General features: G+C 46.4%; 1 protein-coding gene across 6 annotated transcripts in view; it reads right to left on the bottom strand.

Moving 5' to 3' along the window:
- The window catches only part of HECW2 (HECT, C2 and WW domain containing E3 ubiquitin protein ligase 2), a 487,554-nt gene that overhangs the window by 309,454 nt on the left and 155,097 nt on the right, over nt 1-23,003 (bottom strand). For all 6 annotated transcript variants that reach the window (XM_033946090.1, XM_033946087.1, XM_033946093.1 and 3 more), the window contains one exon: nt 18,245-18,584. In XM_033946090.1, coding sequence (XP_033801981.1) covers nt 18,245-18,536 — 292 coding nt within the window. In that variant the 5' untranslated portion in view covers nt 18,537-18,584. The remainder of the gene's footprint in view (nt 1-18,244; nt 18,585-23,003) is intronic.

The raw sequence follows: 23,003 nt of genomic DNA, 5'->3' as shown, positions 1-23,003 counted from the left end.
CGATTGGCCGAAGTGACCATCCCGTCTGGAAAAGGCATCCAGACAGTAGTGAGTAGTGAACGTGTGAACTGAGGACCAAGTGGCAGCCTTGCAGATTTCCTCGATGGGCGTGGAACAGAGGAAAGCTACAGAAGCAGCCATAGCTCGGACTCTGTGGGCCGTGACAGCACCTTCCAGTGAGAGACCGGCCCGAGCATAGCAGAAAGCAATACAGGCAGCAAGCCAATTTGAAAGTGTCCGTTTGGAGACAGGACGACCCAAACGGTTGGGATCGAAAGACAAAAATAGCTGAGGGGATGTACGGTGAGCTCTGGTACGATCAAGGTAGTAAGCAAGGGCACGCTTACAGTCCAGCGTGTGCAACGCCTGTTCTCCAGGGTGCGAGTGAGGCTTAGGGAAGAAGACGGGCAGCACAATGGACTGGTTAAGGTGAAAAGCCGAGACCACCTTGGGAAGGAATTTAGGGTGGGTACGCAGAACAACCTTGTCATGGTGAAAAACAGTGAACGGTGGGTCGGCAACCAGTGCATGCAGTTCGCTAACCCTCCTGGCAGAGGTGATGGCAATTAGGAAAAGCACCTTCCAGGTAAGAAGCCTGAGCGAAGTTGTGGCAAGAGGCTCAAACGGAGGTTTCATGAGTGCTGATAGAACCACATTCAGGTCCCAGACGACAGGAGGAGGCTTGAGAGGCGGTTTGATATTGAAGAGCCCTCTCATAAATCTGGAAACCAGAGGATGAGCCGTGAGGGGTTTTCCGAGAATAGGCTCATGAAACGCAGTGATGGCACTGAGGTGGACTCTGATGGAGGTAGTTTTGAGGCCAGCATTGGACAGCGAGAGCAAATATTCCAATACAGTTTCCACCGCTAAGGAGGTGGGTTCCTGATGATGCCGGAGACACCACGAGGAGAATCTGGTCCATTTGTGATGGTAACATTGGAGGGTGGCCGGTTTCCTGGAGGCGTCCAAGATGAGACGGACCGGCTGAGATAGATTCTCTGGAGAGGTCAGCCCGAGAGAAACCAAGCTGTCAGGTGGAGCGAAGACAGATTGGGATGCAGTAGAGACTGATGCCGCTGCGTAAGTAGAGTAGGAAACACAGGAAGAGGAATGGGCTCCCTGGAGCTGAGTTGGAGCAGGAGGGAGAACCAGTGTTGGCGAGGCCACCGAGGAGCGATGAGAATCATGGTGGCGTTGTCCTTGCGGAGTTTGGACAAGGTCCGCAACATCAGAGGAAGTGGAGGGAATGCATACAGGAACCGATCCCTCCAATCGAGCAGGAATGCATCCGGGGCCAGACGGTGAGGAGAGAAGAGTCTGGAACAGAAGAGGGGCAGTTGATGATTGTGAGGTGCTGCAAAGAGGTCCACCTGCGGAGTGCCCCATCGAGCAAAGATGGAGAGCAGAGTCGGAGGGTCCAACGTCCACTAGTGAGGTTGAAGGATGCAGCTGAGATTGTCGGCCAGGGAGTTCTGTTCGCCCTGGATATAGACCGCCCTGAGAAAGAGATTGCGGTCCGTGGCCCAGGTCCAGATGCGCAGAGCCTCCAAACAAAGGGGGCGAGATCCGGTGCCGCCTTGCTTGTTTATGTAGTACATGGCGACTTGATTGTCTGTGCACAGGAGGAGGACTTGAGGGCAGAGGAGATGTTGGAAAGCCTTGAGGGCGTAGAACATGGCTCTGAGTTCCAGGAAATTGATGTGATGACGACGCTCCTGTGGGGTCCAAAGTCCCTGGGTGCGTAGATCTCCTAGGTGAGCTCCCCATGCATAGGGGGACGCATCCGTGGTGATGATCATAGAGTGAGGGGGTAGATGAAAAAGTAGACCCCTGGAAAGATTTGAGGAGTTCAACCACCATTGGAGAGATTGCTGAAGGGATGATGTCACAGAGATGGGATGAGAAAGAAGATCCGTAGTCTGTGACCATTGGTTGGCGAGAGTCCACTGAGGCGTGCGAAGGTGGAGACGTGCCAGAGGAAGGACATGCACCGTCGAGGCCATGTGACCCAGGAGGACCATCATCTGTCGGGCAGGAATGGAGGGATGCATGAGCACCTGACGACAGAGGTGGAGCAGGGTTCGCTGACGATCGGAGGGGAGAAAAGCCCTCATTAGTGTGGTGTCCAGAACTGCTCCAATGAACTGAAGTCGCTGGGTGGGAAGCAGATGCGACTTGGGGTAGTTGATCTCGAACCCCAGGAGGTGGAGGAGAGAGATGGTGTGATGAGTAGCCTGTAGCACAAGTTGAGACGTAGGTGCTTTCACCAACCAATCGTCCAAATAGGGGAACACCTGGAGGTTGTGAGACCTGAGGAAGGCCGCTACCACTATAAGGCACTTGGTGAAGACCCTGGGTGAGGAAGCGAGGCCAAACAGTAGCACCTTGTACTGATAGTGTTGGTGCAGCACCTGGAACCGCAGGTAGCGGCGAGAGTTCTGGTTGATGGAGATGTGAGTGTAGGCCTCTTTGAGGTCCAGGGAACATAGCCAGTCGTGTTGAGAAAGAAGAGGGTAGAGCGTGGCAAGGGAAAGCATTCTGAACTTCTCCTTGACCAGACACTTGTTGAGGTCCCTGAGATCGAGAATGGGACGGAGGTCTCCCGTCTTTTTGGGTACCAGGAAGTAGCGGGAGTAGAATCCCTGACCCCTTTGATCTGGAGGTACTTCTTCGATGGCATTGAGAAGGAGGAGGGATTGAACCTCCCTCAGGAGGAGGGGGGTTTGAGATGAGTGTGAAGCAGACTCTACGGGAAGGTTGTCCGGTGGAAGAGTCTGGAAGTTGAGAGAGTAGCCGTGGCGGATGATGTTGAGGACCCACTGGTCCGATGTGATGACCTCCCAACGGCTGGAGAATATGGTGAGGCGACCTCCGATTGGTTGTGGAAGAGGTAGCGAGGGTGGATGACTGGCTATGCCCTGGAGAGAAGAGTCAAAAGGGCTGGGATTGCTTAGCAGGTTGAAGAGGCTTGGAGGGTTGAGTGGCCTGAGAACGAGCCTGGGCATGGTGCTGCTGTTGACGGGGCCGCCGAGGTTGTTGAGGAGGCGGATTGAGCGGCCTGGCTGAGAACCTGCGCTGGTAAGATGACTGAGGTCGATAAGGTCGGGCAGGCGGAGCCTTCTTTTTTGGTTTGATCAGGGTGTCCCACCTTGTTTCATGGGCGGAGAGTTTCTGGGTGGTGGAATCCAGTGACTCTCCAAAAAGTTCATCCCCGAGACAGGGGGCATTGGCTAGACGGTCCTGGTGGTTGATGTCCAGGTCGGAGACTCTCAGCCAGGCCAAGCGGCGCATGGCTACGGCCATGGCAGAGGCACGGGAGGTGAGCTCGAATGAGTCATATATCGAGCGGACCATAAACTTGCGCAACTGAAGAAGGCCAGAGATGTGCTGCTGGAACAGTGGGACCTTGCGCTCCGGCAGGTACTTTTGGAGGGCAGACAGCTGTTGGACCAAATGTTTCATATAGAAAGAAAAATGGAAGGAATAGTTGTTCGCCCTGTTGGCCAGCATGGCATTCTGGTAGAGCCTCTTGCCAAACTTGTCCATGGTCTTACCCTCTCTGCCAGGGGGGGTAGAGGCATAGACACTGGAGCCCTGAGTCTTTTTCAAGGTGGATTCCACAAGAAGGGACTCATGAGGCAATTGAGACTTGTCGAACCCTGGGATAGGGATGACTCGATAGAGGTTGTCCAGTTTACGGGGGGCCCCCGGTACCGTAAGGGGATTCTCCCAGTTTTTGTAAAAAGTCTCCCGTAGGATGTCATGCACGGGAAGCTTGAGGAACTCTTTAGGAGGTTGTTCGAAATCTAAAGCCTCCAGGAAGGCTTGAGACTTCTTTGAGTCAGATTCTAAAGGAAGGGACAGGGCTGCAGACATCTCCCTCAGAAATTTAGAAAATGAGGACTGCTCCGGTTTGGAGGTGGCATCGGGTGCCGACGGGTCCTCATCAGATGAGGAGGGATCCTCCTCGGTACCGAGAAGGGATTCCTCCCATAAGTCAGGGTCCCGGACCTCTGGTGCATGTCGGGACACCGGGGTGGAAGGTGCGGTATGGCGGGTCTTGGATAAAGATTTCCCAGAACGCACCGAAACGGTACCAGGAGAGGAAGATCGGCGTCGATCCCGGTCCCGGGAAGAATGACGCACTGCTTGGTGCCGAGGAGGATCCGATGTGGTATGGGAGTGAACCACTGGATGGGTATGAAGCTGCTCAGCCGAAAGAATCGGCATGGAGGTGTTGATAGGTACCGAAGGGGTGGATACCGGGGGTTCGGTACGGGGCTCGGGCCGGTCTGGTACCGGAAGGAGCGGTGCCAGGATAGTGGGCAACAGGTGCTCGAGTTGTTGCTGTAACTGTTCCTGGAGTTGTACCTTTAAGATGGCCGAGATACGGTCATCTAGGGGTGGCATCGGAACCGCTTTCTTTTTCTTCGGTTCCTTAGATGCCGCTCCACGCCCCGGCGATGAGGAGGCCGATGACGAGGCACTCACCGAGATCGGGGCGGAGCGTTTGCGGGACCGGTGCGATGCCGGCAAGGTCGGCGTCGCCACCGTAGTTGGAGGGCGCTCGAGGGAAGAGGAAGGCTTCTTAGCCGGCTTACCTGGCGCCAGAGACGCCGATGTGGGGTCGGGCGGTGTCGAAGTAGACGGTGCCGATTTCTGTGGTACCGCTGTCGATGTCGAGGAGTCCATCGTCGACCCGGAGCCGAAGAGAAGAGTTTGTTGAATTCTTCGGTTTTTAAGGGTTCTCTTTTGAAGAGTAGCACAGCGGGTGCAGGAGTCCGCCCGATGCTCCGGACCCAAACACTGTAAACACCAATTGTGTGGGTCAGTGATGGAGATCGGGCGTGCACACCGCTGGCACTTTTTAAAACCGACCTGCGGGGGCATGAAGGGGAAAACGGCCTCCGCAAAATCGAACCCCGAGGCCTGTATAATGGCAACAGGCCCCGCCGGGGCAAAATCGAAAAAAGGCGAAAAAAAGCAAGTTTTTTTTTTTTTTTTTTTTTACAAAGCAAAAGAAAAAGATACCCGAAGGCAAAAGAAGAAAAAATTAGGAAAAAAGCGCGAGCGGGAAGGCAAAAAAGTGGTTTCAACGGCCGTTGAAAAAACACACGCGTCTTCTTCGCTCCGCGGAAACGAAGAAACTGGGGACCACGCACTCCTCCGTCGGGCGGGAAGGCACTCGCGCACGCGCGGTGCGGCCAACTAGAAACTTCTAGTTAAAAAGGTCCGTACCGAGGGCTCCGTCGGTGACGTCACCCATGTGTTAAGAATATGCTGCCTGCTTGTCCTGGGATAAACTCCATTATTGTATGATATATGTAATAATAAAATACCCCCCTCCCTACCTCATAAACTAATAAACATAAGGGAAATAATTTTACTTAATCCTGACAATATTTTGTTAATGGTTTCCATACATCCTGAAATTTCTTAAAATATCCCTTTTGTAACGCAGTAAATCTTTCCATTTTATAGATATGGCATAAAGAATTCCACCAAAAGTTATAATTTAATCTCCTCCAGTCTTTCCAATTATATGTGATTTGTTGAATGGCAACCCCTGTCATTATAAGTAGCAATTTATTGTTGTTTGCAGAAATCTGACTTTTTTCTCTCATATCCATACCAAATATCACAGTATCATAGGATAATGCCACTGGGTTCTCTAATAAATTATTAATTTGGTCCCAAATTGATTTCCAAAAATTCATAATATATGGGCAATGAAACAATAAATGATCTAAAGTTCCTGCTTCTAAATGACAATGCCAGCATCTATTAGACAAAGAACTATCTATTTTTTGCAACCTAACAGGGGTCCATAATGCTCTATGCAACAGAAAAAAACCAAGTTTGTCTCATAGATGCTGACACCGTACATTTCATCCTCCAAGACCAAATTCGTGGCCATTGAGATGCAGTAATTTCATGCTTAATCTCAATGCTCCAAATATCTCTTAAACCAGTTTTTAATTTCTTCTTAGTAAATCCATTTAATAATTTATACCACTGGGTGACCCAAGAAGTCTGTCTGAAAACAAAGAAACTCCATACTATAATGATTATTAAGGTTTTTCCAATCAGGGAACCCCGCCTGAATGGCATGCTTCAGTTGCATCCATCTAAAATTTTTTGATTTATTAAGTCCAAACTTATGTTGCAACTGTGAAAATTCAAGCACAGCACCATTAGAAATAACATCATCCAATATACGTATTCCTGCTATCATCCAATGCTTCCAGACTAGTCTTTCTCCGCCAATTTGAATCTTGGAGTTTACCCATATAGATTGATTTTTAGATTTGTAAATTAGAATAGTTGTTAAATTGCTTACATATCGTAAAGTTTTCCATGTATCTGCTAATATTCTATTGTCCACATGTCTCATGAAATTGGAACTTGCATACTATATAGGGTTTTTTGTGTTGTTTTTTTAAATTAAAGGTTAGTAGTGCATGTTACATGCCACAGGGCCCTTTAATATAAAAGCCTCTATCATACACATGTGGCCTAATTTAACTAGAATGCTGACATTGGAATTGGTAAGTCCAGGTCAGGACGTGTATAATTCCAGCAGTGTTTTTAGCAATGTGCAAGTATAAAGGAGCAGAAAACAATGAAATAAGCCCCACAAGAAAACAATTGAGAAACGTATGAGTGGGGATGGAACAGTACACATCAACCAGGGATAAACAAAATGAGCAAATGTTTATTAAAATATAAATATAAAAGTCTCTACCATATATGCACTGTATCTTGTGGATCTGTGTTTCAACGTTTAAGCCTGCCTCAGGGGTGTGAATGACATTCAGCGGGTGGTGCACTCGTGTCAATAAAGATTGTTGTTGCAATAAATCAGATATGATCCAAGAATAAAAGAGTAAAAATATCCCTAAATCGGGGCAAGCGGTATGAATGGTATGAACTCGCTGGTAACAAATTTTAAAAACAAGAGCAGGCCATTTTATATATTTTTTTTAATCCAAACATTAAAAAAATGAAAGGAGAAACTTGGCAATTTACAAGTACATGCAAGTTGGGATTTTATATCTTATTCTGTGGGGCTCATAATAAAAAACTAAAACGTTCAAAACACGGCCTAAGTCGGCACTTGGATGCCCATGCCAATAATCAAAACTCTTTTCCTGCATGTCTAGAGAGACGTTTCTCCCGCTATGCATCCAGAATGCAAGGGTGTATGCTGGGAGGCATGTTTGCGGTGGACTTTGGGCGTGCTTAACTTGGATGTCTTGTTCTGATAATCGAACATTTTCCAAGTTGTCCTAAACGGAACTTAAGGCATTTGGAGCTAGACCTGTTTTAGAAGCGACTAAGTGCCACAAAGGTACCCAAACTGACCAGATGACTACTGGATACATTAAGATACAACCTCCCACACTCCCTCACTGCTCACTAAGCCCCTCCCATCCCACAAAGATCTGAATGAAAGAGTATATACCTGTCTCTAGAACAGGAGCCCTCGGTATGGGAAAGCCTAGTAGAGCATCACACAAGTGTCTTAAGTAACCTGGTAGATGGGCTAGTGAATGAATCATAGAGAGGAGGACTCAGGCCATAAGCCACTCTAACCACTACATTTATGGTAGAAAGTGTAAACCCACTAAGACCCAACAACATCCTACTCTACTGACATATAGGTGTCCCTGTAGCCATGAGGGCTACTGGGGTGGTAGACAGGTGGATCTTGTAGGTTTTGAAGGGTTCAGCATAAAATTATAAGGGTATATGATAAGATGTACTTCTGGCACTCTTTATGTGAATTTCACAGCAGTGCCCTCTAAGGCAGGGGTGACAAAGTCCCTCCTCGAGGGCCGCAATCCAGTCGGGTTTTCAGGATTTCCCCAATGAATATGCATGAGATCTATTAGCATACAACTGGATTGCGGCCCTCGAGGAGGGACTTTGACACCCCTGCTCTAAGGTGTCCCACTGCTCTGTTTTCATGATTATGTGGCCAATCCATCATAATGCTGGCTCCTCCCATGTTCAAATGGTCTGGATTTGGATGTTTTCAATTTGGACATTTCTTTATTGAAAATGGGGTATAAAGTTAAGCATCCTAAGAGTTGGACGTCCTATTGACCTAGATGTCCAAGTAGACAAATTTTTTTTTAAAAAGTTTTGAACGTCTAGCAGTTCATTGACTTTGAACGTTTAGCAGGAAACGTCCAAACTGGAGTCAGCCATCCTTTTCGAAAATGGCCCTCCACATGTATAAGTTACCTTGTGTAAGTCTACCACTTTGAAAACCTACAAGCATCTATACCACTAGGTAGCAGAGGCTGCAATCTTTATTTCTATTTAATTCTGCCTGTAAAGGGCTGGCCTGAACAAGCACATTTTTAAAAGTGTGTGTGTGTGAAGAAGCAGCTGTCACTCTGTTTTGTTTTGATATAGTGTGACAGGCACAAGCATTCGCTTTTTGAAACAGAGAAAACATATGTAGATTTGGCTCTGCACAAGCCCTGCCCAAATTATGCCCTCTTACAATCTAAACACAGAGCAGTTATACACAACATGTATGTGATATACTTTACACATCCAATATTTGGCAAATATCTTTCTCTATTTATATGAGGAACTAAATAATTCACCATCTATTTACTATATCCTCATTATATATTATCAAAGAATTTCTTTAACATCAACGATCTTCCAAAGTCTTCTGATATATTATGATTTACTTGAAAATTATATTGTTAATCCTTTCAAATGTCACTTTTCATTTTTCTTCATACAGTCTTATATTCTGGTTATGGGATATGACCTCAGTGGCTACTTCTGTAAAGAATAAATCTGTTGAAAGTACAGAATTTCAGTGTAGCTAGAATGAAATAGAGACTGGCCGCAAGTCTGTTTGATGGGTATCTCCTTGAAACAGCCTAGCGAAACGTGGGTCCATGTCGGAGTCCCGTTTCAATACTGCAAGCACTTTAAAGCTAAGTTATATATTAAGTTATTTATGACTACTAAAAGCACTTTAAATGATAAAGAAATAGATTTGAGTGGTAGGCAGTGGGATAAGACCAATGAGGAGGCTAGCTACACTGAAATTCTGCACTTTCAACAGATTTATTCTGTACAGAAGTAGCCACTGAGGTCATATCCCATAATCAGAATATAAGACTGTATGAAGAAGAGAAATGAAAAGTGACATTTGAAAGGATTAACAATATAACATTCAAGTAAATCATAATATATCAGAAGACTTTGGAAGATCGTTGATGTTAAAGAAATTCCTTGATAATATATAATGAGGATATAGTAAATAGATGGTGTGATATACTTTAAGAAAAAACCAAAATTGGCTAATACGCCTAATCCCTGGGGAAGAAAAAGTCTGAGGAAATGAGGCAAAACTGCAAATAAATGAAATAAATGAATAAATATATAAATAAATAAATAATGGACATCAGTATGAGCCCTTCATAACTAGATGAACGTAGACCTCTGGCTCAGGCAATATCTCAAAAGGTGACCAGCACCAGACCGAAGTCTAAATGAGAATAGCCTCATACATCATGTAGTCCATATATACCAAAGACATGTATGTGCAAAATTTCACACCCTCTCAAAACCAAAAAGACTTTTTTTAAACACCAGGGAGAAGGGGTTAAAAGGACATAACATCTACACTATGCCTGTGGGCACACCATGTAACCTTTGCTAAAACATACAACCCTACATATAATAAACACTATAAATGTACATATAAAATGTAATTTATAATATATAATAGTGTCTGTGTGTGAATGTGCAAATAAGCAAAATAAATAAATAAATACCTAATAAATAATTGAAGAAAAAATATATATATACAAAGTGCAAGGTGCTTCATGAAAAGCACAGTTACTTACCGTAACAGGTGTTATCCAGGGACAGCAGGCAGATATTCTTAACGTATGGGTGACGTCACCGACGGAGCCCCGGTACGGACCTTTTTAACTAGAAAGTTCTAGTTGGCCGCACCGCGCATGCGCTGGTGCCTTCCCGCCCGACGGAGGAGTGCGTGGTCTCCAGTTAAGATAAGCCAGCTAAGAAGCCAATCCGGGGAGGTGGGTGGGTCGTAAGAATATCTGCCTGCTGTCCCTGGATAACACCTGTTACGGTAAGTAACTGTGCTTTATCCCAGGACAAGCAGGCAGCATATTCTTAACGTATGGGTGACCTCCAAGCTAACAGAGAGGGAGGGGGGATGGTTGGCCATTAGGAAAATAAATTTTGTAACACAGATTGGCCGAAGTGTCCATCCCGCCTGGAGAAGGCATCCAGGCAGTAGTGAGTAGTGAATGTGTGAACTGAAGACCAAGTGGCCGCCTTGCAGATTTCCTCAATAGGCGTAGAGCGGAGGAAAGCCACAGAAGCAGCCATAGCTCGGACTCTGTGGGCCGTGACAGCTCCTTCCAGCGACAGGCCAGCTCGAGCATAACAGAACGCAATACAGGCAGCAAGCCAATTGGACAGCGTCCGTTTAGATACAGGGTGACCCAGACGGTTAGGATCGAAGGTCAGAAAGAGTTGAGGAGAGGAGCGGTGAGCCCTGGTACGGTCAAGGTAGTACGCCAGGGCACGCTTACAATCCAGCGTGTGAAGAGCCTGTTCCCCAGGATGAGAATGGGGTTTAGGGAAGAAGACAGGCAGTACGATGGACTGGTTGAGGTGAAAGGCTGAAACCACCTTAGGAAGGAATTTAGGATGGGTACGCAGAACCACCTTGTCATGGTGAAAAACAGTGAACGGTGGATCGGCGACCAGTGCATGTAGCTCACTAACCCTCCTGGCAGAGGTGATGGCAATGAGGAAACGCACCTTCCATGTGAGAAGTTTGAGCGAGGTAGTAGCAAGAGGCTCAAAAGGAGGTTTCATGAGGGCTGACAAAACCACATTGAGGTCCCAGACGACGGGGGGAGGCTGAAGAGGTGGTTTGATATTGAAGAGACCTCTCATGAACCGGGAAACCAGAGGATGAGCCGTGAGGGGTTTTCCAAGAATAGGCTCATGAAACGCAGTGATGGCACAGAGGTGCACTCTGATTGAGGTCGACTTGAGGCCAGCGTCGGAGAGAGAGAGCAAATAGTCCAGTACAGTTTCCACCGCCAGGGAGGTGGGATTGTGATGATGAAGGAGACACCAAGCGGAGAACCGGGTCCACTTCTGATGGTAACATAGGAGTGTGGAGGGTTTCCTGGAGGCATCCAAAATGCGACGGACCGGCTGAGACAGGTTTGCTGGAGAGGTCAGCCCGAGAGAAACCAAGCTGTCAGGTGGAGGGAAGACAGATTGGGATGTAGCAGAGACTGATGTTGCTGCGTAAGCAGAGAAGGAAATACAGGAAGAGGAATGGGCTCCCTGGCGCTGAGTTGAAGCAGGAGGGAGAACCAGTGTTGTCTGGGCCACCGAGGAGCGATGAGAATCATGGTGGCCCTGTCTTTGCGGAGCTTGAACAGGGTCCGCAACATCAGAGGAAGTGGAGGGAAGGCATAGAGGAACCGATCCGTCCAGTCGAGTAGGAAAGCATCCGGGGCCAGACGATGTGGAGAGAAGAGTCTGGAGCAGAACTGGGGCAGCTGATGGTTGTGAGGAGCTGCAAAGAGGTCCACCTGTGGAGTGCCCCATCGAGCAAAGATGGAGTGGAGAGTGGGAGGATCCAGGGTCCACTCGTGAGGTTGAAGGATGCGGCTGAGTCGGTCGGCCAGGGAGTTCTGTTCGCCCTGGATATAGACGGCTTTGAGATACAGATTGTGGGCTGTGGCCCAGGTCCAAATTCGGAGGGCCTCCTGACAAAGGAGACGAGATCCGGTGCCTCCTTGCTTGTTGATGTAGTACATGGCGACTTGGTTGTCCGTGCATAGGAGAAGAACCTGAGGATAGAGAAGGTGCTGGAAGGCCTTGAGAGCATAAAACATGGCTCTGAGTTCCAGGAAATTGATGTGATGTTGACGCTCCTGAGGGGTCCAGAGTCCCTGGGTGCGTAGATCCCCCATGTGAGCTCCCCATGCATAGGGGGAGGCATCTGTGGTGATGATCATGGAATGAGGGGGCGGATGAAGAAGGAGGCCCCTGGAAAGATTTGAGGAGTTCAACCACCATTGAAGAGATCGCTGAAGAGACGATGTTACAGAGATGGGATGAGAAAGAGGATCCCTGGTCTGTGACCATTGGTTGGCGAGGGTCCATTGTGGTATTCTCAGATGGAGTCGCGCCAGAGGAACCACATGGACTGTCGAGGCCATGTGACCCAGAAGAATCATCATCTTGCGAGCAGGGATGGATGGTTGGAGGAGTACCTGTCGACAGAGGTGAAGCAGTGTCCGGTGCCGGTCGGCAGGAAGAAACGCTCTCATGGAGTTGGTATCGAGAAGAGCTCCGATGAACTGAAGGCGCTGCGTGGGAAGCAGATGCGACTTGGGATAATTGATCTCGAACCCCAGGAGATGGAGGAAAGAGATGGTGTGGTGAGTGGATTGCAGCACAAGTGGAGCGGTTGTTGCTTTCACCAACCAATCGTCCAAGTATGGGAACACTTGTAGGTTGTGGGACCTGAGAAAGGCCGCTACCACAATCAGGCATTTGGTGAACACCCTGGGCGATGATGCGAGACCAAAGGGCAGCACCTTGTATTGATAGTGGTGATTCTGAACCTGGAATCGGAGGTAGCGACGTGAAGCCTGATGGATTGGAATGTGGGTGTAGGCCTCCTTGAGGTCCAGGGAACATAGCCAGTCGTGTTGAGAGAGAAGAGGATAAAGTGTGGCAAGGGAGAGCATTCTGAACTTCTCCTTGACCAAACACATGTTGAGGTTCCTGAGGTCGAGAATAGGACGAAGATCTCCCGTTTTCTTGGGTACCAGGAAGTAGCGGGAGTAAAAACCTTGACCCCTCTGGTCTTGTGGAACTTCTTCGATGGCATTGAGGAGGAGAAGGGATTGGACCTCCCGAAGGAGGAGAGGAATTTGGGAGGAGTGAGAAGCAGACTCTACGGGAGGATGATCTATGGGTAGAGTTTGGAACCTTAGTGAGTATCCGTGACGGATGATGTTGAGAACCCACAGGTCTGACGTGATGGCCTCCCAGCGGTGGAGGAAGATGGTGAGGCGGCCTCCGATAGGCTGAGGAAGAGGCATGGAAGGGTGGAGACTGGCTATGCCCTGGAGAAAGGAGTCAAAAGGGCTGAGGGTTTTTAGTCGAAGGGAGAGGCTTGGTCGCCTGGTGGGACTGAGAACGAGCCTGAGTGTGTTGTTGTTGGTGGCGAGGCCGGCGGGATTGTTGCTGAGGAGGATTCAGCGGCCTGGCAGAGAATCGACGTTGATAAGAGGACTGAGGCCTGTATGGTCGTGCCGGTGGAGTCTTCTTCTTCGGCTTAATGAGGGTGTCCCATCTGGTCTCATGAGCCGAAAGTTTTTGTGTTGTGGTATCAAGAGATTCCCCAAAAAGTTCATCACCAAGGCAGGGCGCGTTGGCGAGACGGTCTTGGTGGTTCACATCAAGGTCAGACACCCTCAACCAGGCTAGGCGTCGCATGGCTACAGCTAGTGCAGAGGCTCGTGAAGTAAGCTCGAAGGAGTCGTAAATCGAGCGCACCATAAATTTTCTGAGCTGAAGGAGGCTGGAAATCTGCTGTTGGAAAAGTGGGATTTTACGCTCAGGTACATACTTTTCCAAAGCAGAAAGTTGTTGGACCAGGTGTTTCATATAAAATGAAAAATGAAACGAGTAATTGTTGGCTCTGTTAGCCAGCATGGCATTCTGGTACAGGCGCTTTCCAAATTTGTCCATAGTTTTTCCCTCTCTGCCAGGAGGGGTGGAGGCATACACACTAGATCCCTGAGATTTCTTTAGAGTGGACTCTACGAGGAGGCTCTCATGGGGCAATTGGGTTTTATCAAATCCCGGGATCGGGATGACCCGGTATAAACTGTCCAGTTTTTTAGGGGCACCTGGGACAGTCAGTGGGGTTTCCAAATTTTTGTAAAATGTTTCCCGTAGGATATCATGTACGGGGAGTTTAAGAAATTCCTTGGGAGGTTGGTCGAAGTCCAAGGCTTCTAAAAATGCCTGGGACTTCTTGGAGTCGGACTCAAGTGGGATGGAGAGAGCCGCAGACATCTCCCGAAGGAATTTCGTGAAGGAGGATTGCTCGGGCTTGGAAGTGGTTTCAGCCATAGAGGGTTCCTCATCGGTAGAAGAGGCATCCTCTTCGGTACCGAGTGGGGATTGTTCCCACAGGTCTGGGTCCCTGACAGCCGGTTCGGTATGGCGTGTTTTAGAAAGGGACTTGCCAGATCGCATGGATACGGTGCCGGGGGATGAAGACCGGCGTCGATCCCTGTCCCTGGAGGAATGGTGTCCATCCCGGTCCCGAGATGACCGGCGTCGATCTGGGGCCTGGGTCGGGTCCTCTGCCGAGCAAGTCTGAAGTACAGGCTGAGCAGATAAGACCGGCATGGATGTGTTCAGCGGTACCGAAGGGGTGGATACCGGTGGGGCGGTACCAGGCTCGGTCTGGACTGGTACCGGAAGGAGCGGTGCCAGTATGGTTGGAAGGAGCTGTTGGAGTTGCTTCTGTAGCTGCTCCTGAAGTTTGTCCTGGAGGATGGCCGAGATCCGGTCCTCCAATGGGGGCACCGGTACCGCTTTAGATTTCTTCGGTACCATAGGTGCTGCTCGACGCTCCGGCGATGAGGAGGCCGATGACGAGGCACTCACCGTGATCGGAGCGGAGCGTTTACGGGATCGGCGGGACGTCGGAAGAACCGGTGTCACCGCTGTAACAGGAGGTCGCTCAAGGGAAGTGGGAGGCTTCTTAGCCGGCTTACCTGGCGCTATCGACCCCGAAGGAGGATCAGGCGGTGTCGATGTGGCCGGTGCCGATTTAGGCGGTGCCGTCGACGTCGGGGCCTGCTCCATGGTAGAACCGGCACCGAAAAGAATATTTTGCTGTATTTGCCGGTTCTTAAGTGTGCGTTTCTTGAGAGTTGCACAGCGGGTGCAGGTGTCAGCCCGATGCTCTGGACCCAAACACTGAAGGCACCAGTTGTGCGGGTCAGTCAGAGAGATCGGGCGTGCACACCGCTGGCACTTCTTGAAGCCCGGTTGCGGGGGCATGAAGGGAAACACGGCCTCCGCGAAATCAAACCCGGAGGCTTGTATGATTACAACAGGCCCCGCCGGGGCCGGCTGCAAAAAAGCAAAGAAAAAGACACGAGTTTTTTTTTTTTTTGAAAAGGAAAGTAAAGTCAAAAGACAAAATATAGAACAAAAAAGGATCAAAAAATCGCGAGCGGGAAGGCAAAATAGAGTTTTCAACGGCCGTTGAAAGCACATGCGTCTTCTTCGCTCCGCGGAAACGAAGAAACTGGAGACCACGCACTCCTCCGTCGGGCGGGAAGGCACCAGCGCATGCGCGGTGCGGCCAACTAGAACTTTCTAGTTAAAAAGGTCCGTACCGGGGCTCCGTCGGTGACGTCACCCATACGTTAAGAATATGCTGCCTGCTTGTCCTGGGATAATGCAAAATTTGTGGCAAGAATGAGGCCTAAAGTGCAATTGCAAAATTTATGGCACAAATACAGCTTAAAGTGCAAATGCAAAATCTATGGCAGGAATGAAGCATAAAGTACAAGTGCAAAAAAATCCCACTGCAGGAATAGCAAAGGTCACACCATCTATTTACTATATCCTCATTATATATTATCAAGGAATTTCTTTAACATCAACGATCTTCCAAAGTCTTCTGATATATTATGATTTACTTGAATGTTATATTGTTAATCCTTTCAGGAACCTGCAGTGGGATTTTTTTGCACTTGCACTTTATGCTTCATTCCTGCCATAGATTTTGTATTTGCCCTTTAAGCTGTATTCGTGCCATAAATTTTGCAATTGTACTTTAGGCCTCATTCTTGCCACAAATTTTGCATTTCATGAAGCACCTTGCACTTTGTATATATATATTTTTTCTTCAATTATTTATTAGGTATTTATTTATTTATTTTGCTTATTTGCACATTCATACACAGACACTATTATATATTATACATTACATTTTATATGTACATTTATAGTATTTATTATATGTAGGGTTGTATGTTTTAGCAAAGGTTACATGGTGTGCCCACAGGCATAGTGTATATGTTATGTCCTTTTAACCCCTTCTCCCTGGTGTTTAAAAAAAGTCTTTTTGGTTTTGAGAGGGTGTGAAATTTTGCACATACATGTCTTTGGTATATATGGACTACATGATGTATGAGGCTATTCTCATTTAGACTTCGGTCTGGTGCTGGTCACCTTTTGAGATATTGCCTGAGCCAGAGGTCTACGTTCATCTAGTTATGAAGGGCTCATACTGATGTCCATTATTTATTTATTTATATATTTATTCATTTATTTCATTTATTTGCAGTTTTGCCTCATTTCCTCAGACTTTTTCTTCCCCCAGGGATTAGGCGTATTAGCCAATTTTGGATTATTCGTATAGATTTTGTGGATATTATTGGCTATTATCCATTCAGGGTTTTTACTTGTGCTGTTTTGGTGATATACTTTAGACATATAAATGCAAGTGAACAGGTAAATCATGACTAGCACCTCATTGGTGTAATCCTGAAACCAAGAGAGGGCTTGAAACACTGGCTTAAGGCACACAAGAACATGAAAAGAGAAGATGTATGGATTCAGTTTCATTCAACCTGAAGAGCTGAAGAATTTATGCATTCATTAGCAAAAGGGTACAAAGTATGCAAAGCCTTATCACCCTAATGCACAGATATTCTTCAGATCCTCAAACTTTGGTAGAGAATAATATTTTTACTGAATTTAAAATTGAAAAACAAATTTTGTATTGAAAAGCCCTTCCCCTCCCCCTCACATTGTTTGCTCATTAACATACAAGTCAGATAATACCCATAGTACTATCAACAATTTAAATTTCTTTTATCCCGATTATCTTACTATACTATTAACATATTTCTCATTCTAGGCATTAATGAATCCAAAACAGGAGTACACAACTTAATGAAATGAGATATTTTCTTTTCTCCCTTACCAAATATTGAGACTCTCCATATGCAACAAGGGTCTCCAAAGTCCCTCCTCGAGGGCCGAATCCAGTCAGGTTTTCGGGATTTCCCCAATGAATATGCATGAGATCTATGTGCATGTACTGCTTTCAATGCATATTCATTGGGGAAATCCCGAAAACCTGACTGAATTCGGCCCTCGAGGAGGGACTTTGGAGACCCCTGATATACAATAATGCAACAGACTTTGCCATAACATCAGTGTTGGAGGTTCCTGCTATACCCAGTGTAAGAAAACAGGCTTTTCTTATATATAAACACTATTCCTCTGATACATTCTCCAAATCATCCTCCAGGTCCAATACTTGGCACTTTTTGGAATGGGATGCTTCATCATTTGCTCCAAATGACACCATATACAATCCCAATATTGAGCAATAATCAGACAGCTCCATAAACAATGATAATACATCCCCAATGTATTCCCCATACTTGATGAAGTTTGCAGAACATTAAGTCCAAACTTTATTTACCCATGTTGGGTACATGTAAATATTCTGCAGTATTCTATAGCAAGTTTCTCTCAGTAAGACACAGTCAGATAAATCCGCTCCTCCCCTAATCTCTTTTAAAAATGCTCCTGCTGTGCACCCCTTCACTATATCCCTGGCTCACTTTGATATAGCGTTTTGAAAGGGAGAGTTCTTTAATTTTTCCATATATTCCATGTAATACCTCCCAATTAACTTTCTCTTCGAACTGCAAAAATTGGTCAAATGCAGCATTCTCCCAGACATGTAGTACCCAAACTTTTACATCATCATTAGCAACAATCAGCTAACCCTAGTCCGTCTCCAGGATGTTCTCAAATTTATTCAACACACTTGCTTAAGGCAAAATTATATTCTCAACTGTAGAAGGCATCAGGCAGACAGTTCAATTGCAGTTAAAACAAGCAAACAGGTAAATACAGTAACACAGTCTTCCCCCACATTTGAAATAATACTTTTTTTTTTTTTTATAAATTGCTGTGTTTATAATTAAATGGTACAGCAAGCTAGGGGAACTTTTGCTACTCAAAACAGCTAAGCTACCCAATGGAAAATACTCTCTCGTATCAATAATCAATAATAACAAAAGAATTGAGAAATAAATGATAGAAAATGAAGAAAACAGACCTTGTCTCTGCAATGACTTACCTATATGATAAAGTCCAATCCAGTCTGAGGGGTCCACTTCTTCCTTAATATCCCAGTATATGATCAAGTTCTGAGACTGTCCAAGTGTGTACTCATACATACTCGCTGTTAAACTAGAGCGGCTGTCGGATGTCACCAGGTCAGTGTCACTGTTAGCACGCTGAATGCTCACATTTTCAGACATGGTGCCCTGTGACGCCAAGCTTTGGAGGTTCTCTGGGCTCAAGGTATAGCGAAGCTGAGGGTTGCGTCTCCGCACAAACAGCAAGTGTTCCCGGGCTGAAGTGGCCATTTTCTCCACCTGCTCTTCTTTTCCCCCCTCCGATTCTTCTTTGAAAGTCTGTGCAAGAAAAAGGAAAACGCATGAGGCATGCAAGTCACTTTTCTATGGAATGAAATCCAGTTCTAAGAGGGTAAAACTTGGTTGAAGCACTCCTAAAGAAAACTGTGCTTGCCTATCAAACATGGTCCACAGATCATTAAACTATCAAACACTGCAATCTTCTGTCAACACAATTCAATATTAACTAGTTATTTAGCTGCTCACAGGGTATTAGATCATTGTGTTTGAGATTAAATGAAGCACCTTGACACCAAACAGGTTTAAGGAAGGATTAGGTTCTTACCGTATATACTCAAATATAAACCGAGATACCATTTTTTGCCACTTTTTTTTAGGGGAACAATAAGTTGAATATAAACATAGGGGTTGTATTCTATCATTCCTCCCTTACATCTCCCAGGCACTCCTACCCATCTACCCTCCCTCTCTCCTGGTGGTGTCCCTCCTCTGTGCGCACCGCATTGGCAGTTCCCCTCTCGTCAGCCCTCCCCAATCCGAAAATTTATCCGCTATCAGTGCGCCCCTCCATCCCTCCCTCTTTACCCCACAGCAAAGAGACATGGCTCCCACCCCCCAGCAAGAAGACCCCCCCCCCAGGCCTACTGTGCTTACCTGGTGGTCTAGCGAGGTGTTGGGGCAGGAGCAATTCTTACTCGCTTCTACCCATGCTCTCTTGGTGCTGAAAATGGCTGCCGAGACTTCCAGCGGCAGCCTTGTGAGACTGAGCCTCACAAAACTGCTGCTGGAAGTCTCTGCTGCCATTTTCAGCACCAACAGAGCACAAAACAGGAGCAAGTGAGAATCGCTCCTGCCCAACTCCCCGCTAGACTACCAGAGAAGCATGGTAAGCCTGGGGGATCCTTCAGCTTGATCTCAAATATAAACTGAGAATGCTTGTCCCCCATGTCTTAACAGACAGAATGTTTGTCCCCCCTGAAAGACTAGGGGTCATTTGAAGTTACAAAGAAATACTTTTTAAATCAATAGGAGGAAATATTTTTTCACTCTGAGAATAGTGAAGCTCTGGAACACATTGCCAAGTGGTAAGAGTGGTTAATGTAGCTGGTTTTAAGATGGTCACTACTGACATATGGGTTGAATGAGGCACTGTAGAGACTGCCAAAACTTTCCACAACAAACCCATACCAGGCTGGCCTGTGTCAACACTGCAGGCAGAAGAGAGCTGGAAGAAGAGGCACAAGTTCAAGTTTGGTCAAGTTCTTGGAGGAAAAGTCCTTAGTCTGCTATTGAGACAGACATGGGAGAAGCTAATGCTTGCTCTGGGATAAGTAGCATGGAATGTTGCCACTATTTGGGATTTTGCCAGGTACTTGTGACCTAGATTGACCACAGTGAAAACAGGATACTGGGCTAGATGGGCCATTGGTCTAACCCAGTAAGGCTATTCTTATGTTGTGTTGAAAGTGAAGCCTTTGAAACAAGCCCAATTTACCCAGCCTGTAATGCTTCTCATCCCAAAACCTGGACTTAGACTGAAATGAATGGAAGTAAATCTTTAGCTTATCTTCTAGCAAGCATTGCCCTTTGGAATTTGCCAGTTCTTTCATGATCTTCTCCAAGACCTTCCCAAAAATAAGCTTACCCTGGAAAGGAAACTTAGCAAATTTTGACTTAAGAGCCCACATTTGCAGCTCAATAACTAAGCTACAACTATCGCCTTGCCATGACAGCCAAGGCCATCTCTTTAGCAGGAAATCATACAGCAATTCTGCCAAGTAAGCCAAACCAGCTTCCACAGAGTGCAGCACTTGAAACAAATCCTCCACCAATGAGGCCGCCTGCACTCAATTTATACAAGCATGTGCCAGATAAGAAATAAACACAGTGGCTTGAAAGTACAATGCGACAACCTTGAAAGACATCTTAAGGGAGAACTCCAATCTCCTATCTTGCATGTTCTTGAGGGCTCTACAGCCCTCCATCAGCAGGATAGTTGTTTAGTAAATGCAGTGACCAGATAAGTCTATCCTAGGGAGGCAGAGCAACTCCAACTCCTCTGCCAGGAGCAGGTAGAGCTTAGCCTGAGCCACTCAAAGTCCCTCCTCAGGGGTGTCCATTGCACTGAAATGAGTACCTTCATGGTAGGCCTCTTGGTACCCATCATGGGGTGAGAAATAGCCTTTGAAGCCTCTTTGCAAGAGAGGGGCACAAGGCTCCTGACAAGGGAACATCTTAGCCATGATCTGATAGGAGATCTTGTCCAGGTCTCTTGGGACTTCAAACGCACCCTTTCCAACTGCAGAACAGCAGAAACCCCTGAGGGGGCTGTAGAGAGTGGAGCAGGCAGCGGCCTCTTCAACAAATCACCAGAAACATCACCAAAAATAGGCTCCTCAATCTCCCTAGCAACTTCTGTGGAAGAACACCCTGCCAAGGGAGGGGAACTCGCAATTAGCCCAGCCGACAAGGAACGCATCAGCTCCTCAAAGATGGCCACCACTGACATATGGGTTGAGTGGAGACTGCCAAAACTTCTCACAACAAACCCATACCAGGCTGGTCTGTGCCAACACTGCAGGCAGAGGGGGGCTGGAAAAAGAGGCACGAGTTCAAGTGCTGCAGTTCCTCGATGCTCCCGATGCAGCAGCAATGCTTCACCATTTCAGCGGGATATCCATACTGAAAACAAACTCCACTACTCAGTTTCCAGAAGCAGAATGCTGATAGAAACAGAGCAGAAATCCAAAAATGTTGCTTCAGTAATTGGTCTCCCCAGAACAAAGGCACTGCTGGCACCTCCAACCTAGCCTCAACCAGCTTCAGATCCTATATAGACTTTTTTTTTTTTTTTTTTTTAATGGCTGGATTTAGCAAGCAGATTTGCACAAGACAGGAGATTTCTGACTGACATACACAGAAATGTGGGGCCCAACAGGAAGAGAGACCTGGCCTCACCAGGTATACACCCAAGCCTACAATGAACTTCTCAAATCCCAAGAGCTCAACTAAACTTAAAGGAAAGGCCAGTATCAATCAGGAGCTGCACAGGTTATATCCTTCCACCTGCTAGATAGAGAGAATACTAGAAAGGAGGCTGCTGCAAAGGCTGATATAAGGCAGCGCTCTGACTTTCTCTCTATCTCCACCTGCTGGTAGACTGGCATAACCCACAAGTCTCTGATTGATCTGTGGGAAGACACAGAATAGGGCAATTTCTGAACCAAAAAGACATTTTTCTGGTTTGATAATGACCATGTTTGGCAGGGGATTTTTGAACTTTTTTGTAAAACATCCAAAACTGGATTTGAATGTCATATCACAAATGCCCCAATAAGTTTATGCCACATGGTGCAGAAACAACCTACTCATCTTATGGCTTCAGTTCTCATGACATTTCTATAGTGACAGCATTAATGGTAGTGAACAGCAAAGTGAGAGGTAACTAACTACAGTCTGGGAGGAATATAAGCTGGATGGGAGTAATTGATTAGATGGTGGAAGCAGTTGAGACTGCTGCAACTGGAGTTGAAGTTTAGAAGAAAGAGACCAAATAGATGATAACACAGAGTCAGGGACATGAAAAAGACAGATTGAATGAGAACAGATTGGGAGGAGCAGGAATGAAATCTTTTCTAGAGAAGAGAAAATGGTAAAACTAGAGGGCATAATTTGAGGTTGTGGGCAGGAAGACTCGCAGGGCTTCTTCATTTGCAATCACAGCCCCTACAATCTGGAACTTATTACCTCCATACATTAAGGCTGAACAAAATTTAGATAAATTTAAGGGAAACGCATATGAATGTTAAATGATCTCAGAGTCTGCTCTAGTGATATCCACATTGATCCATTTCAGCTTTCAATATGATTTTCCTCAATGCCCTTTTGTCCTTAACCTTATTTGTACTTTTTTCCTTTTTTAAATTGTATTTCCTTCACTTTCCTCTTCGTTTTATGCATTTTATGTTCCTCTTGGTTTTATGTATGTTATGTCCTGTCATTAATTGTTTCCCATTTTTAATTGTTAAACGCTTAGAATTTATGATTAGCGTTTCATCAAAATTTTAATAAACTTGAAACTTGAAGAGCAATGTTAAGAAATTATTTTTCATGGAAAGGGAGGTAGATGCCTGGAATGCCCTCCCAAGGAAAGTGGTGGAGAGGAAAACAGTGATGGAATTCAAAAAAGCGTGGGATAAACATAGAGGATCTCTAATTAGAAAATGAAGTATGTAAATTAAAGAAGTAAGGCCAGTATTGGACAGATTTGCACGGTCTGTGTCCCTATATGTGGTGATTTGGTGTAGGATGGGCTGGGAAGGGCATGAATGGGAACTCCACTAACTTGGAACATGAGGATGTTATTGGACAGACTTTATGGTAGATATCCTGCAAACAGGATGGTTGGATAGGCTGGAGTGAGCTTAGATAGCAACTTCAGCATTTGGAACCTATACC

This window comes from Geotrypetes seraphini, chromosome 5, assembly GCF_902459505.1.
Source record: "Geotrypetes seraphini chromosome 5, aGeoSer1.1, whole genome shotgun sequence".
In the NCBI taxonomy this organism is placed as follows: Eukaryota; Metazoa; Chordata; class Amphibia; order Gymnophiona; family Dermophiidae; genus Geotrypetes; species Geotrypetes seraphini.
The sequence above is the reverse complement of the archived record's forward strand: the minus strand, read 5'-3'. Positions and strand labels throughout refer to the sequence as shown.